This window comes from Pseudorca crassidens, chromosome 2 (genome assembly GCF_039906515.1).
Source record: "Pseudorca crassidens isolate mPseCra1 chromosome 2, mPseCra1.hap1, whole genome shotgun sequence".
Classification (NCBI taxonomy): Eukaryota; Metazoa; Chordata; class Mammalia; order Artiodactyla; family Delphinidae; genus Pseudorca; species Pseudorca crassidens.
The window spans coordinates 75,659,989-75,677,161 of NC_090297.1; the positions used below are offsets into that span (position 1 = coordinate 75,659,989).

General features: G+C 37.1%; 1 protein-coding gene across 2 annotated transcripts in view; it reads left to right on the forward strand.

Moving 5' to 3' along the window:
* The first annotated feature begins 14,073 nt into the window (after positions 1-14,073).
* Positions 14,074-17,173, forward strand: part of CLCA1 (chloride channel accessory 1) — a 36,878-nt gene continuing 33,778 nt past the window's right edge. Inside the window, exon 1 of one of the 2 annotated variants that reach the window (XM_067726779.1) lies at positions 14,074-14,302. In XM_067726779.1, the coding sequence (XP_067582880.1) occupies positions 14,141-14,302 (162 nt within the window). In that variant the 5' untranslated portion in view covers positions 14,074-14,140. Of the gene's footprint in view, positions 14,303-15,431; positions 15,666-17,173 lie in introns of those variants that run through there. The other variant, XM_067726780.1, reaches the window with a different exon arrangement.

Sequence of the window (17,173 nt, forward strand, 5' to 3'; positions counted from 1 at the left end):
GTATATAGGAGTAGAGTCAGGTTGTCATAATGCTCCTTCACTTCTGTCTATTTAAGAAGGTGTGGAAAGATGCCAGGGATTATGCCTAGAAATATTTAAATCTTCAAGGTTAATAAGCAGGAGAACAGGTCTAGGCTGAAGGAACAGGGCTTTTTTTTTTCTTTTCCTCCAATTTTGTCAGTATAGAAATGAACAAATGGCTTTAAGTCCAGAAATCAGTAAATTGGAAGAGGTAAGACTGAGATTAAGGATGTTAAAGTGATAAACTAAAATATATTATAGCAGAGTTGAAAGGGTGATCTCAACAAGTGAATAGGGTAAACAAGCTTCAGTGATTGTGAGGGATTGAAGCATTAGACAACAAGAAATATGTGGTAAATGTGGGAAGATAACTGATTTCGAGACCCCAGAAATCGTCAATAGAACAGAGCCACTGGAAAGGAGGTGACATTGATCCTGAACAAATGATAAGGAATAGAAATAGACAAGAGTTGGGTCAAAGAGAACGAGGAACTGTGAAGCACTGGTCACTAGTGGAATACCACATGAATAGTGACGTCACTGAAGATTTGATCCAAGATTGCAAGAGGAGGAAAAAATATGAGAAAGATGCTCAGTTATCTGGTAGAGGAAAGAGAAGTCTAGGGATTGAAAGTGACACAGGCAAGTATTATTATTATCTTCACATGCCAGGATGGTTGTTGTTATCAGTATATAGAAATTTGTTCTGAAAATTGAGGACAATATCCCTTCCATTTTTACCCTATTCTTTTTATGGATGGTAAAAGAAAGTTAAATCTCAGTGGGAGACAGAAGATTTTTAGGAGATGAATTCACTGAGCAGATTGCTGTTTATGTGTGCAATGCTGACTGCTCCAAAAGTATGTTTGCACCTGCATGTTAGTACTAGAAAGCCTACCCAAAATTATTTTATTTGCTTTAGGCTTTGCCTTCTGCTATAATGTAATTATTTTGGAAGAGTTGGTCCCTAACTATATCATTTATTTAAAACAATGTGATAAATCAATGGCAGAGTTGCTCATATCAAACTAATCTTCTTGCTGATAACAGTAATAACTCTGGAAAAAATATAAAACACAGCTCTTTGAAGGCACTGGACACCAAGAAAAGCAGTTAGAACCTGGAGGAGTTATGATCCTTGAAAAAAGGAAAGCAATCTAGGTGAGATCCACATTTAACCAGCTTTTCCCCCAGAAGGCATTCCCAGTTTGCTCAGAGCATCTGGAAAGAGCTCAAGCAGAAAGCAGCTGTCTTACTGGGTTGAAAAGCCAGAAGTAAGAGTTCTGGGTTGCTAAAGCAGTGGAATATTGAGGGAGGAAATCCGAGGAAGGAAGTAACTACAAGAGAGAAGTTCCCAAATCTGCATCCTCTCAATCCTTGGATGAGTCCTAAACTGCAAAGGAATTTAATGGAAAATAACAGCTTAGCACCTAAAAGAGCTGAACAGAGAGTTCAGCAACTGCCCAGTCCTGAGGAGAGAAAATTTAAGGTTCAACTTCACCCAAGTTTTTTTTTTTTGGTTTTAAAGTTTTTTATTGAAGTATAATATATATACAGACATGCACAAACTCTAAGTGTACAGATCAATAAATTATCACAAGTGAATATTCTCTGGTAATTATACCAAAATCAAGAAATAGAATATTGCCAGAATCTCAGAAACTTATATCTTAACCTCTTCCTGCAACTACCTCCTCCCCAATGTTTACCAAAGAATGACTTTCTAGCACCATGGCTTAGTTTTTGCCTGTTTTGAACTTCAGATAAATTCAATCATTTGGTATGTATTCTTTTGTGTCTGGCTCCTTTCATTCAACATTACATTAATGATATTCATCCACATTTTGTATACCAGTAGATATTATTTTTTATTGCTGTATAATATTCCATTGCTTGGCTATACCAATATATTCATCCTTCCTATTATTGATAGGCTTTTGAGTAATAGCCAATTTGGAATATGATGAATAATTCTCCTGTGAACATTTTGTTACATATCTATTGGTATTGTGATTTCATTTTCTAAATCAAAGATTAAAATTGGTTGCACCAAAATACAACCTCGCCCAAGTTAGAGGGGTGTTTGTGTTTCCATTGAAACTCCAGATTAGGGGTAAGTATCATACCCACAGACTAAGTGTTATGCCCTAGAACCAAGGGCAAAACTGAAATAGATCTGTTCTGAAAAAGTCTAAAACCAAGTCTCTAGAGAATCAAGATTATATTCACCAATAATTAAGCTATTGCTAGAACATAACTCAGAGAAAGATAACATAATACAAAGCCTCTACAACATATCATCCACTATATAATAGAACATTAATAGACACGCTGACAAGCAGGAAATGTGTCCCATAATTAATAAGAATAAAAATCTGTCAATAAAAGATGATCCAAAAATGATCCATATTTGGAATTAGCAGATAATTAGTTTACAATAACATTATAAATAAGATAAAGAAATTACAGGAAAAGATAAATATAAGTGATGAATAGAGGAAGAAGTTCAGGAAAGATATGAAAGTCTTTAAAATGAAGCAAGTGAGAATCCTAAAAATTGAAAAATACGATGTATGTAAAAAAATTTGTAATGGATTAACAACAACAGACTGGTACTACAGAAGAAAGGATCATATGACTTGAAGATGTGAAAATAGAAAGCATCTAAACTGAAGCATTTCATTAAAAGAAAAGAAAAAGCCCAAATGACATGTGTGATATTACATGTAAATGATTCCCAGAAGTAGAGGGAAGGACGATAAGGCATAAAAATATTCAAAGAAATATTGGATGAAATTTTTCCAAATTTGATTTAAACTACCAACCCACAGGTCTAAAATGCTCAGTGAACCTAAAATAGGATCTATACAAAGAAAATAACACCTAGGTATACCATAGGAAAGATGACTAACTACTCATCAGAAACAATTGAGGCCAGAAAACAGTAAAATGACATCTTAGAGTGCTAAAAGAAACCAACACAGAACTCTATATTGAGCAAAGATATCTTTAAAAATGTAGGCAGATAAATAAAAGCTGAAATAATTTTCACCAGCAAGAAGTACCAAAGAAATGTCTTTAAGCTGAAGGAAAATGATGTCTGGTATAAATACAGATCTACAGCATGAAAGGAAGATCACTGGAAATGATAAATATGTAGGTAAATATAATACATTATTGGTTTTCTTTACTTAATGCCTTTAAAAGATGATAAATTATTTAAAGCAAAAATAAAAACAATGTATTATGGTATAAATAACATAAAGAAGTAAGATATATGACAAGAGCAGAATGGGAAGAAAGGTGACAAATGGAATTATCCTGTTTAAAGGTACTTACATCATACATACGATATTAATTCGAGGTAGACATAAATTAAGGATGCATATTATAACCCCTTTTGGCACCTATTAGTAACAGGGAAGGGTATATGTAAAAGGCTAATAAATGTGATAAAATGGAACATTAAGACTACCCAATTAATACAAAAGAAGATAAGGAAAGAGCAAGGAACAAAGAACAGAGGGGAATACAAAAAGCATATAGCAAGATGGTAGACTTAAAGCAGCTAAATTAATAATTATATTAAATATAAATGGACTAAACTCTTCAACTAAAAAGAGATTTTCAGACTTGATAATAAAGCAAGATCCAACTATATGGAATTTACAACAGATGAACTTTAAATATAAATACATAGAAATTGAAAGTGGGAAAAAGGAAAGTGGTATATCATGCAAACACCAAGCATAAAAAAAGCTGGTGTTAGTATATTATTATAGGACAGAATAGACCTCAAAAAAGGAGAGAAAAAGAGGAATCATTTCAACATAATAAAAAATTTCATCAAGAAGATATAGCAATCCTAAATGTGCATGTAGCTATTAATAGAGCTTCAAAATACCAGAAACAAAAACTGCCAGAATTAAGGGAGAAATAGACAAATCAACAAGCAAACTTGGAGATTTAAATCTCCCACTGTCAATCGTAGGGTAACTAGACAGAAAAATTCAGTAAGAATGGAGAATATGTGAACAACATTATCAACCAATTTGACCTTGATGTTTAAAAATACTACAAGCAACTAGTGCAGAATACATATCATTTTTAAGTGCTCATGTTTATGCTAGGCATAAAACACATCGCAGTATGCAGAGTCCAGAAATAGACTGACACACATATGGTCAATAGATTTTCCATAAAGACATGTGCAAATCAATGGGTAGAGGCAAGTCAATGGGTAAAGAAGAGTTTTTTTATAATAAATGATGTTGGAACAACTAGACATATGTTTGGGAAAGCAAGTTTACTCCTACCTTGTAAAAATATAAATTCATGATGGATCATAGATATAAATATGAGTTAAGATATTAACTTCTAGAAAAAATATGAGAAAATATATTTACAAGTAAGTGTAGAAAGATTTCTTAGAACAGAGAAAACACTAAGCATAAGACAAAATAATAAGTTGGACTGCATCAAAACTAAATATCTGTGCTAATCAAAGGGCACCATTAATAATAAAAAGTTTAGCTACAGTGGAAGAAAATATTCACAACAAATATATCTAACAAAGAAGTTATATTCAGAACATATAAAAATGTTATAAATCAGTAATAAAAAGACAAAGAACCCAATAAAAATGGGCAAAGGACTTAGACACTTGACAAGAGAGAATATATAAATAGCCAATAAGCACATACAAAGGCAATCAACACCTGAAACTAATATTGTAAATCAACTATACTTCAATTTATAAAAAAGCAATCAACACCATCAGTTATCAACAAATTGAAAATGATACCTATAAATGAAATACATCTTCATTCCCACTAGAACAACTAAATTATAAATATTGGCACTAAGAAATGTTGACAAGGATGTGAAGCAACTGTAATTTTTTTATACTGGTGAGTGTGCAACAACTTTGGAATACTGCCTGGCAGTTTCTTAAAAGTTATGCATATATCTAAACCATGACCCAGGTATTCCACTTCAAGAGAGATGAAAAGATATGTCCATCAAAAGGCTTGCTCAAGAATTTTTATAGCCACTTTATTCAAAATAGCCCCAAGCTGTAAAAAAACAAAAGTTTCTATTAAAAGAATGGATAAAACAAAATTTTGTTATTTGTATGAATCCACAATGGCACACCACTCAGCAACAAAAAGAAATGAACAACTGATACATGCAACAGCATACCTGAAATCCCAAAAGCATTATGTTGAGCTAAAGAAGTCAGACTCAAAAGAGCACAGACTGTATGATTCCATTTATTAAAAGTTCAAGAACAATACTAATCTCTGGATATAGAAATCATAATAGTGGTTGTCTCAGAGCAAACGTGTGAGCATTCACTGGAAAGCTTTCTGGAGCAATGAAAATGCTATAGGGACTGATTGCAATAGTGGTTGACTGGGTATGTATACCTTTGTCAAAATTCATTTACCTATTTGCAATTGATCTGTTCATTTTATTGCATTTACATGTTCCATCAAAAGAAACACTATGAATGAATTTATTGTATCTTTCCCTTTTAGCAAGCAATGGTTCTAGACCAGGAGTAATTTTACTCTCTCAGGTGACATTTGGCAATGTCAGCTGACTACTTTGATTATCATAGTTTGGGGTATGATCTAGTGGGTAGAGGCCAGGGATGCTGCTAAACATCCTACCTGGCACCAGACAGCCCCCACAACAAAGAATTAGCCAAAAATGTCAATAGTGCCAAGATTGAGAAACCTTGCCTTATAGGGAGGAAGAGAAAGGCATCATTCATAAGGACATTTGACACCTGAATACAAGAAAAGTGGCCTTAGTGAAGGGGAAAGGGGGAACAAAACTGAACCAGATTTAAATGAAGTAGAGAAGACAAAAAGAATAGAAAAAAATAGTTTAAATAAAGTGAAGATGGTCTATGTTAGAGGATTGAATTCATAAGGCTGGTAGAAAATCTAACTGATGAAAAATAAAGAAAGGGAATGGATATAAAGTTGGGAGGATGCTGCATTATGTGTTAAGATCTGTGTTATGATCTGTGAATGTAAAATACAGGGAAACAGGGAATAGAAGCAGAGGGGAAGTGAGATGAATAGTGGGCTCTGAAGAAATGAGAATCTGATTTAGTTTGCATTTACCATAGGAAGTAGAAAATGCACAGCTCAGGCACAAAGAGAGAGACAGAATAAGATATGAAAGTTAGGGATACAATTATAGAGTACATGATGATAGAGAGACAAGTACTCAAAGGCACAGAAACAGAAGCTTATATGCATGGAGGTAATTAGAGCTTGTCCCTAAAGGTCAAAAGAAATGCATCCTTCCATAAATCCCTCCTGCACTTAGACTACACAGCTCTTATCAGCAAGATGATAGCCTGGATGGGTGGAGAATGACCCAGATGGTGGCCAATTTTATCTCCCACTTCCTCTAGGCTACCTGCTGCTAAGTCTTATCGAAAAGCTGCTTTCTGGGAACACTTGTCTCGAGGGCACAAGAAGGAGGAAGCTATTCAGTACAGTGGGCAATTGCTTTCGATAGAAAGATATCCTTGGCTTATGAAACGGAAGCAATATAAATTAGTAAACATCCAAAAGGAACATTTAAAAAATTGGTATAACCTTACATCACACCAGTATAGGAAAGAAGAAGCAAGAGCATGAAGAAGATAAAAGAAAAAGAAGAGTGTGAAATGCAAGAGTAAAGAAAATTAGAAATTAAGAGTAGAAATTAAGAGTAGAAAAGACAGAACTACCACTCCAATGCTGACATGTTAGGATTTCTAAATGATAGTCTTTAGCCAATATTTTAGTTTTATGTATAAATTTATTTCAATTACAAAAGTAATTCATGCTATTATTAAAACTACAGATGTTTAAGTAAGAAGTGATAAACAAAATAGATGTTAAACAAATAAGCTTAATTATTCCTTTATTAATGGACATTTAGATAGTTCTACTTCTTGCTATTATAAAGTATGCTTTGAGGGACAAATTATATTACCCTTGTACATATACTCTTATGCACCTGTGTGAGTTGTTCTTTGTATATATAATCTAGTGCACCTGTGTGAATCTATCTGCAGGGTAAATTCCTAGCATGGAGTTGCTATGTTGAAAGATACACACACTTAAATTTTGATGCATAGTTCCTTCCAAAGCATTTATACCAATTTTTATGTCATCAAAAATGTATGACTACCTGTTTCCTTATGGCCTTATTACCATTACTAAAGTAGGTAATGAACTAGGGGGTGGAAACAGGAGTCATATTGAAGTATTACATGGCAGAGAGCTTAAAACTACCTCTTAAACATCAATATCCTACAAATATACCTTGGTCATTCTTACTTGATGCCATCTAATGCAAAGCCCTGGCTTTCTCCATCTTGTTGGCTCCTCTCCAATTTTTCCCTTCAAGGCTAAGGTTTGGGCAAGTGGGAGTGAAGAAGAAGTGTAAAGATAAGATACTTTATTGAATAAATTCCATGTGCCAGGCATTGTGCTAACTGTGTTATATTAGTTTTTTTTTTAATTTTTCAATATTCAAAATACTAGTATACCATAGCTAATATCAATGAAAGTAGATTTGATGCAAGAGGTATTATTAGAGATAGAAAAAACTTTTTGTGATGATAATTATATAACAATTCTAAATTTGCCTGCACCAAGAACATAGCTTTAAAATATATAAAGCAGAAGTTGATAGAACTGAATAAAGGAAAAAGAAATAGACAAATTCACAATTATAATTGGAGATTTTAACACACCTCTCTCAGCAACTAAAAGAACAAGCAGCCAAGAAATTGGTAAGAAAAGTGACAATTTGAATAACATGATTAACTAACTTGGCCTAACATATATAAAACACTGTAACCCAACAACTACAGAATAAATATTTTTCTTGAAAGCACATGGAACATTTTACCAAAATAGACCATAAGCTGAGGCAAAAAATAAGACTCAACCAATTTCAAATGATTTAAGTCTTAGGGTATTCTTTCTGACTCTAGTGGAATTAAACTAGAAATCTATAATAGATTAACTAGAGACTCCCCAAGTGTCTGGAAATTAAGCAACACACTTCTTTTTATATAGCCCATAAATAAATAAATTCAAGAATTTATTCTAGGAATGTAAGAGGGATTTAACATTGAAAACTCAACCAGTGTAATTCCCCATATTAACAGAATAAAGAAAAAAATCACATGGTAATCTCAATAGATGCATAAAAAGCACTTGATAAAATTTAAAACCTATTTATGATTTTTAAAAAGAAAACTCTTAGCAAACTAGGAATACAAGGAGACTTTCTTAGTCTGATAAAGATATCTACAAAATATCTCTAGATAATATCATACTTAATGGCCAAATATAGGATGCTTTTTCACTTGGGATTGGGAACAAGAAAAAAGATACCCATTCTTTCCACCTGTATTCAACGTTGTACTGGGGGGTCCTAGCTAGTGTAATAAGAGAAGGAAACAAAATAAAAGATATAAGATTGGAAAGGAAGAAGTAAACATGTTATTATTCACAGATGACATAATTATAAACACAAAATCCAAAAGAATCTACAAACTACCTGAAATAATGAATTTAGCAAGCTCCATGGATGAAAGGTCAGTACAAAAAAATCTAATATATTTCTATATACCAGCAATAAACAATCAGAAAATGAAATTTTATAAAAATACCATTTATAATAGCACCCCCCAAACTTTTAAAAACCACGGAAATAAATTTAATGAAAGGTGCAAAAGACTTTTACCCTTAAAACTATAAAACATGGTTGAGATCAAGTAAATAAACTTAAAATGAAGAGATATGCCAGGTCCATGGATTGAAAGACTCAATATTATAAACAAGTCAATTCTTTCCAAACTGATGTATAATTTTTTTTTTTTTTTTTAGGTAAGAAGTGGACTTACTTAGAGAGATACACATTCCATAGAATGCAGTCCATCTCAAAAAGGCAAGAATGACCTTGGGAGAAATAAATACACTCTACCGACAGAGTGTGGGCCATTTCAGAAGGCGAGAGGCCCCGAAGTATGAGGTGGTTAGTTTTTACGGGCTGGGTAATTGCATAGGCTAATGAGTGGAGGATTATTCCAACTATTTTGGAGAAGGGGTAGAGATTTCCAGGAACTGCGCCACCGCCCACTTTTTGGCCTTTTATGGTTGACCTCAGAACTGTCATGGCACTGATGGGTGTGTCATTTAGCTAATGTATTACAATGAGCGTATAAATTTAATGTGATCCAGTCAAATCCAGGAGTTTTTTTCTGGTAGAATTTCCAAGATGATCCTAAATTTTATATTTAAATGCAAAGGACCAAAAATAGCCAAAATAATCTTGAAATAAGAAAAACAAATCTGGAGTGTTTATATTACCAGATATCAAGACTTACAAACCAGCAGTAACTAAGACAATATGGTATTGAGGTTGTGGGACTCGAGGGACATTGTTCCAGCTAATGATTAAGAACTCTCCAGACAATAGGGGCTTCTTAGACAATGGGTGAATTTCCAGGATGTCCGGCCCCCTTCCGAGAAGGAGGGAGATAACAAAATGTAAAGAAGGTGTCTGTCAAAGACCAATCAGGCAGCTGGGGAGAAGGAGGGAGATAACAAAATGTAAAAAAGGTGTCTGTCAAAGACCAATCAGGCAGCTGGGGAGAAGGAGGGAGATAACAAAATGTAAAGAAGGTGTCTGTCAAAGACCAATCAGGCAGCTGGGGAGAAGGAGGGAGATAACAAAATGTAAAAAAGGTGTCTGTCAAAGACCAATCAGGCAGCTGGGGAGAAGGAGGGAGATAACAAAATGTAAAAAAGGGTGTCTGTCAAAGACCAATCAGGCAGCTGGGGACAAGTTCCCTCTCTGGTCCGAGCCTAAGCCGGGACCAATCAGCAGGAGAACACAACCAAATCTATAATTTACATACGGGGAAGTGGGAACCTATAAAACTGACATATTCGCGCCCAAAAGGGTTTCTTCTTCGACCTCCTGCATGAGGACCAAGGAACCCCGGTGCACCGGCCTTCAATAAACCTCTTGCGTTTTGCATCGACTTCCGACTCTTGTTGTTTCCTGGGCGAGTCGAAACTCCTAGGAGACCGCGCAGGTCTAACAAGGTAAGCCTGGTCATATAGACCAATAGAACAGAATAGAGTCCAGAAACAGACCTGCACACTTGCAGTCAACTCATTCACAACAAAAGCACAACTGCAATTCAGTGGGGGGGAATGATGGTCCTTTCAATAAATGATCTGCATGTATTGCTATCCAGAGAGGAAAACAAAACAAAAATCTTGAATTTTACCTCACACTATACACACAAAAATAATTTGAGATACATCACAAACCTAATTGTGAAAGATAAGACAATAAAGCTCTAGAATAGAATATTGTATAACATCTTCATGAACTTGGGGAAGTTGTCTTAAATATGACCCCAAAAACAATACCCATAAAATAAAAAATTAAATTGAATTCCATTAAAGTTAAGAACCTCTGTTCATCCAAGAGACCCATTAAGGCAAGCCACCTACTGGGAAAAGATATTTGCAATACATACATCCAATAAAGAACTCAATACCCAGAACATATAAAGAATTCCTCTAGATCAACAAGGAAAATACTAACCTGATTAAAAATTGGGCAAAAAGACTTGGAAAGGCACTTCATAACAGAGGATATCCAAATGACCAGTAATTATATGAAAAGGTGTATAACAAAATTGGTTATCAGGGAAAATGCAAATTAAAATCACAGTACTATATGATTATACCCCACGCAGAGTGGACAAAATTGTAAAGAGCAGCAGTACCCTGTACTGGTAGAAATGTGGATCAATACAACAATTTTGAAAAGTATTTGGCCGATCGACAATGGCTAGACATACATATACCCTGTGACCCAGCAATTCCACTCTTGGTATGTACCCAACTGAAGTCAATGCTTATGTCTATGGCAGTGTTATTTAAAATAGCCCCAAACAGGAAATAATCCAAATGTTCATCAAAAGCAGTAAGTAAATTGTGGTATATTTTTACAAAGAAATACAATGGAAAAAGAACATATTACTGCTACACACAACATGGCTGAATTTCACGCAGAAAATGTTACGTGAAAGTAGCCAAACACAAGAGGGCATACTTATATTTCTGTTTATATAAAGTACACAAACAGGTAAAATTAATCAGCGTGGCGTTGGAGGTCAGTATCGCAATTACCATTCGGAGGTTTTTGACTAGAAGGGTATACAGCAAAGACTTCTGGGATTTGGAAATATAAACTTTGGTGAAAGTTTGTCTCTCAGGGTGCTAACTCCCTGCACCTCTGGTTTGTGTCATTTGGCCCATCTGCACTGCCTCTGACAAAGTCCGATCCCAGGTGCCATGGGGTGATGCTTTATGTGAGCCAAAGCCTCTGTGAATCTGTTTAGGCTGAACTTGGGCACCAGGGAGAGTGGGGCTGCCACCACACCCTGTCCAGTGGAGGCCATGCTAAACTCCGCCCTCTCCCTGGGGAAGCAAAGAGCCAGTGGTGTTAGGAGATGAGGCAACCGAGGCAGCAGCAAGGACTCTCCATTGAGGGAGCAGCCAAGGCCCAGCCAGCAGGGAAGGCCACACAAAATATGAGGAGGCACCTAATCTGGATCTGTCATACCGGTGACCCCTGTCATAGGCACCTGCACCAGCCACAGCCCGGCAAGGGCAAGGCAACTAAAGGCTCAGACCCCTCAGTAAGGAAAGGCTGGGTTATACCAACAGGAAAAAAACCAAACAAACACAGATCAGTCAAAATGCTGGCTAAAAATGAGGGAAATTGGTGATGAAGGAAGGAGATAATACATATCTATAATGGCCTTGAGACCAGCTATAGCAGCAGGCACTGTGATTTATTTCAATAACTCTGTCGCTTTGGGTATTTTAGGAGATTGCAATTGGCCAGCACTTCGAAGGAGATTCTATGAATGATTCTATGAGAGGGCTTGTACCCTCTCTCAGGGAAAAAGTGAGACAGCTTGTGCCCCTGCCCCCAATTCCAGCCTTAACTTATAATATTGGAGCTAGATAGAATGAAAGGACGTGAGTGGATCTGAGCAGTTCAAGAAGTAAATTGTATTGGACTCATCTTATTGAAGCTCCTTAGGGTTGTTTGGCCCCACCTGTCCGCCTGACCCAATGGGCACTTACTCCTCCTCAGTCACTACCTACTCCTTGTAGGCCCAAGTGGTTCTACTACCAGAGGTCAACAGGCACCACCTGGAATCTTTGGCTCTTTATACACCACAGGGCATAGGATTTTCTTTCCAAGCAGCTGCTGAATGGGCTGGGTGACACAGCCAGAAGGGTGATCACATGTAGGAGATGAGAAGGGGCCAAACACTTTTCCTTCCTCCTATAGCCCATTAGGAGACATCCCAGAAAGCAGGGCAGGTGCACCTGCAGGGTGGCCTGCTGGGTCTGTTTACTATTCCAGAGCCAGCTTAGTAAGCACCTTTCACTGTTTCCCAGGCTTCCCTGAATCATTTCCCCTTTTTCTCACTCTCACTGTTCTGGGATTAAGCTTGCAAATCATTTTCACATAAGCTTGTCTTAGACTCTCTTTTCTAGGGAACCCAGGAGATACACGTATAGTGGGGGGCGGGGTATGAGATATTTTAAAATGTAAAATATTTTATGACATATGTATAATAAATGCATACATTTATTCAATAAGAATTGAATAAATTATTTTTATATAAAAGTATATTTAGATTATCTGGACAACTATTTTATCATTGAGTACTTCCACTCTATTCCAATGCTTCACTTTTGATTGATTAAAGATTACATACTTGGGCTTCCCTGGTGGCGCAGTGGTTGAGGGTCCGCCTGCCGATGCAGGGGACACGGGTTCGTGCCCCGGTCCGGGAGGATCCCACGTGCCGCGGAACGGCTGGGCCCGTGAGCCATGGCCGCTGAGCCTGCGCGTCCGGAGGCTGTGCTCCGCGGCGGAAGAGACCACAACAGTGAGAGGCCCACGTACCGCAAAAAAAAAAAAAAAAAAAAAAGATTACATACTTAAGCAATAAGTACTAATTATTAGCAACAAGTACCAATTTAATTTTTATGAGTGAGTGTCAAAGACAGACAAGATGAAATTGATGCTTATCACTGTGTGAAGATCAAATGACGTTATGAGATGAAGGGATATTTCAACTAATTTGAATATAGGACCAATTTGAATTGGTAGACCAATTTGAGTTTTCAACTGAGATTTGGCAAACTTAAAATAATCTATGCAGTAGCTGGCAGTCCACTATTCATGTTCTGAGAGACATTTAATTTCAGTAAAATAATTGAATGTTAATTTGAATTTTACTGGGCAGTAGAAGCTACGGAATAGTGAAATAGAAGTTTGATGAGGAAACTTGAGGGAGTTTCCCTTGTACAGTGAGATATAAATTTTATCTTTTCATTATAGAATATTCAATAATATCTAATGTGGCTTGCTAATGTTTTGGTGCAAGTAGATTGTCTAAGGGAGTAACGAGAGGTGCTGAGGTTACAGAAAGATCGAAGACGATAAAAATAAAGACCACCATGAGGGATAACTGGATATACAGTTTATACTTAATGAATGCGTACTGAATACGCAGAACAGTCAGGCCTCCACTGGGCAGGCAGGGGTTAGAGGGTGGATTTGGGTGGGTCAGTGTCCCTGGATGGACAAACATTTGTAAGAAGTAAACATCTTTCAATGGCAAAGCTGCTTGTCAGCTGTGAGTCCTTCCAGGCAACCAGACGTGGCTCCCCACCCTTGTTCCCAGGAAATGGCAAAGGTGAAGGCAAGGCTAATATTCCTTTCAAAATAAAATATTTAAAAGTACACAAAATTTGAGATGAAATTATAGTTATCATAATGATAGCTATAGTTAGCATTCCTCCTAGTGGTGACAAATCCAATTGTGAAACAATTTGGGGTCAAGGGGTTAAAGTCCTGTGATAAACCACCTCTGATAACTTGGAAAACTGTGCGTTTACATATCCATATATATAGGAGTAAAGAAAGATGCCTCCATAACTAACATTTTCCAAAGAGAGAACCCAAAGGCAGATGTACAGCAATGGGGTCATTTAAGAATTCGGTTTTCATCTTGGTCCTTCACCTTCTGGAAGGGGCCCTGAGTGATTCACTCATTCAGCTGAATAATAATGGCTATGAAGGCATTGTCATTGCAGTTGACCCTAATGTGCCAGAAGATGAAACACTCATTCAACAAATAAAGGTAAGTCGTAAATGGTAATTATCCATGCTTTTTTGAAAAATTAAGCATAATATTGTGATAGAGGAAACGTGAGTTCTCTAATTCCAGCTGCGTGACACTGGCAAGTTTTTTTTTATACCTGTGTCTTCATTTCTTCAACTATAAAATGGAAATAATAACACAACCATTATGATTCTTCCGAGAGATGAGATAATAAATGCAATGCACATAATTCAGAGCTTGATATATTGTTGGCACTTAATAAATGATTTCATTGAAAATTATTTAGTTCTGCAACCAAGGCAGAGCCAACTACATTTGGCAGATATTGTGAGATGCGCAGAGGGCAGTTCCTTTGCCTGATTTTACCACTGGCTCATATCAGAGTCTCCTTTTATCCTCCTAATTGTAACCTGCTTCTCTGCAATTCTAATATAGGAGTCCAAGATGCAAATCTCTAACTTAAGAACAAGCCCGACCCTTACAGTGTGAGGAAACCCTGCATTTTCCCAGCCCCAATGCAAAGTGTCCTCTTGGGGCTGCTGAGCAGCCTCACTTCACTTGTTGCTTTTTCTGTAGGGGAAGGAAAAATTAGGGAAGAGGACTCTTCCTGTCCAGGCAGAGGCACCTAACTGTTGTAAGATAGAGGGATTAGAGAGGTTTTGTACAACAGCAAACAGCAAAGAATATGAGGGAAATGTCTTATAAAAGACCACCCTGGAAAGCGGCTGTAGCACACACAGAGGTGGTGCTGCATAATGAACAGAAGTACTGGTCTATAAAATGGGGATAATAATAAGTATCTTTCTCACAGGGCTTTGTGAGGATTAACAATGCATGCATAAAAGGGAAGCTAGGTGAAATGTATATGGGAACTCTGTACATTTTTTGCATGTTATCTGTTAAGTCTAAAATTATCTCAAAAACTTAGAAAAACTTTAAAAAAAAAAACTTAGAAAAACTTTAAAAATGCATGCAGAGTGCCTGGTACACAGTAAGAGCTCAATAAATGGTAGGCAAATCATCAGTCCCCAGGTCTACTTTTAATCCTAGATAGAAAGAGCTCATCATTCCTCACCAAGCCAAAGGGACTGAGACTTGTTTCTGGGCAAAGTTCCTGAGTGTGAGCTCAGAAGTTAATAGGGCAAGGGCCCCAAGGGTCTCCTCGAAAGGTTCCTTGCTCTGAACAGGAGCAAACCCAGAAAGATGGAGTTTGGGGAGAGAACCATCTCTACCACGAAGAGGAGTTTGGGGCTGGAGAAGTACAGCAGTTGAGGGGGAGAGGAAGTTCACCTGCTTAAACCAGAAGACCATCAGATATTACTGCCATCAGTGAAAGGGAAATTCATGCCTTCTGAAATTTCTTAACAATCAGAAAACTTGGGTGAGTCTTTGATTGCTTCTAAACTTAGGAACAGCATCAGAAAAAAATGAAATAGCCACTTGGAGCAAGAGACCAGGAAAGTGTTGGAGGAAAATGTGACCAGTATGTTTCTGTCTCCGGCTGGACAGTCAGTGGTGCTCAGGGACATGTGGGAAGGAGCACATTAGCATCTCTAAGGACAGTGGTAATTTGTATTTGTATGGTGCTTTAGAGCAAAAGCAAAAGGACTTTCACCTCACTCTCTTTGGGGGGTTCCTCCTGAGAAATATACTTCTCCTTACAATTATTAAATTGGTTTTTTGTTATGAGCCCTAAGTGAGTTGGGTATGAGAGAGGTTGGTTTCCACGTTTCTTTGTCACAGGAGCACTTTTAAGGGCAATAGTGTGCTCAGAGTCCCTAAATGAGTAGTTAATAAAAGTGAGTTCCTATTTGATGTTCCAGACCTGCAGTCGAGGGACCTCACTGTGGGTTTTGCCACTTTCCTGGTCATCCCTCAGTCTCTGCTTTCTGGGGAGACTCTCCCCCGGGTGTCCCTGTGTGAGCAGAAGCCTCTAAGTAAGCTCTTAAATATTGTACTTGCTTCAGCAGGGCAGTCCGAGCGTCTCTCCACCTGCAATACCGGCAGGTGGCGCTGCAGCAGTTCCATCCAGGGAGACTACACTCTCATCAGTATTGCATAAGCAGTGGGAGCACAGGTCATAAGATGAGGGAGTGAGAATCAGGGAGAAGCGCTCTCTCTCTCTCTCTCACACACACACACACACACCACACAAGAAAGATAAACAACAGGAGCCGTTTGGGGCCTCCTCAATGTATGGGAGCCCAGGCATCTTTGGTCTTGGTGCTCCTGGAGAGTTTGCCCCTCATTATAACCTCTTCACTCATTCATTTGTTCCTTAGTCCAACAAATATTTACAGAGCATTTACATTATGTCAGGTACCAGGAATCCAGTGGTGAACAATATACTATCCCTATCCTTAAGGAATTACCAGCCCATCCTATAAACTTCATCCTCAACATTCTTCAAACCTCAAAAGATTAAGTGTCTTTTTGGATATGAGGTCACTTTCTCAAAATATGGAACAGATGCCAAAGCAAAGATTCATTATTAATGTTTCTGTTAAAACATAGAAGACATTTCATGCTGCTTAGTCGTCTTCCTAGGGGACACTGAAAATTTACATTTCACAAGTCAAATTGTAATATAATACTCTAACATAGGAAGTTTTATACCTACTTTTCAGCTTTCTGGTGATATTGGCTCAGTATTTTTATTTTAAAAAATTATAAAATGTTAAATTCTCCTAGCAATTGTTTAAAATCTGGCTTTTTTTGGAAGGAGATGCAAATCATTTGGAGAGCTTTTATAAAACTAGCAAGGCAACCATTATTATCACCATGTGAAAGGTTGGAAACTGAAGCTCAGGGAGACAAAATAAATTCCGCAAGTTTAACCCATTAGCAAGTAACAGAGCAGGATTCACCCCTGCATCAGTACCCAAGTAC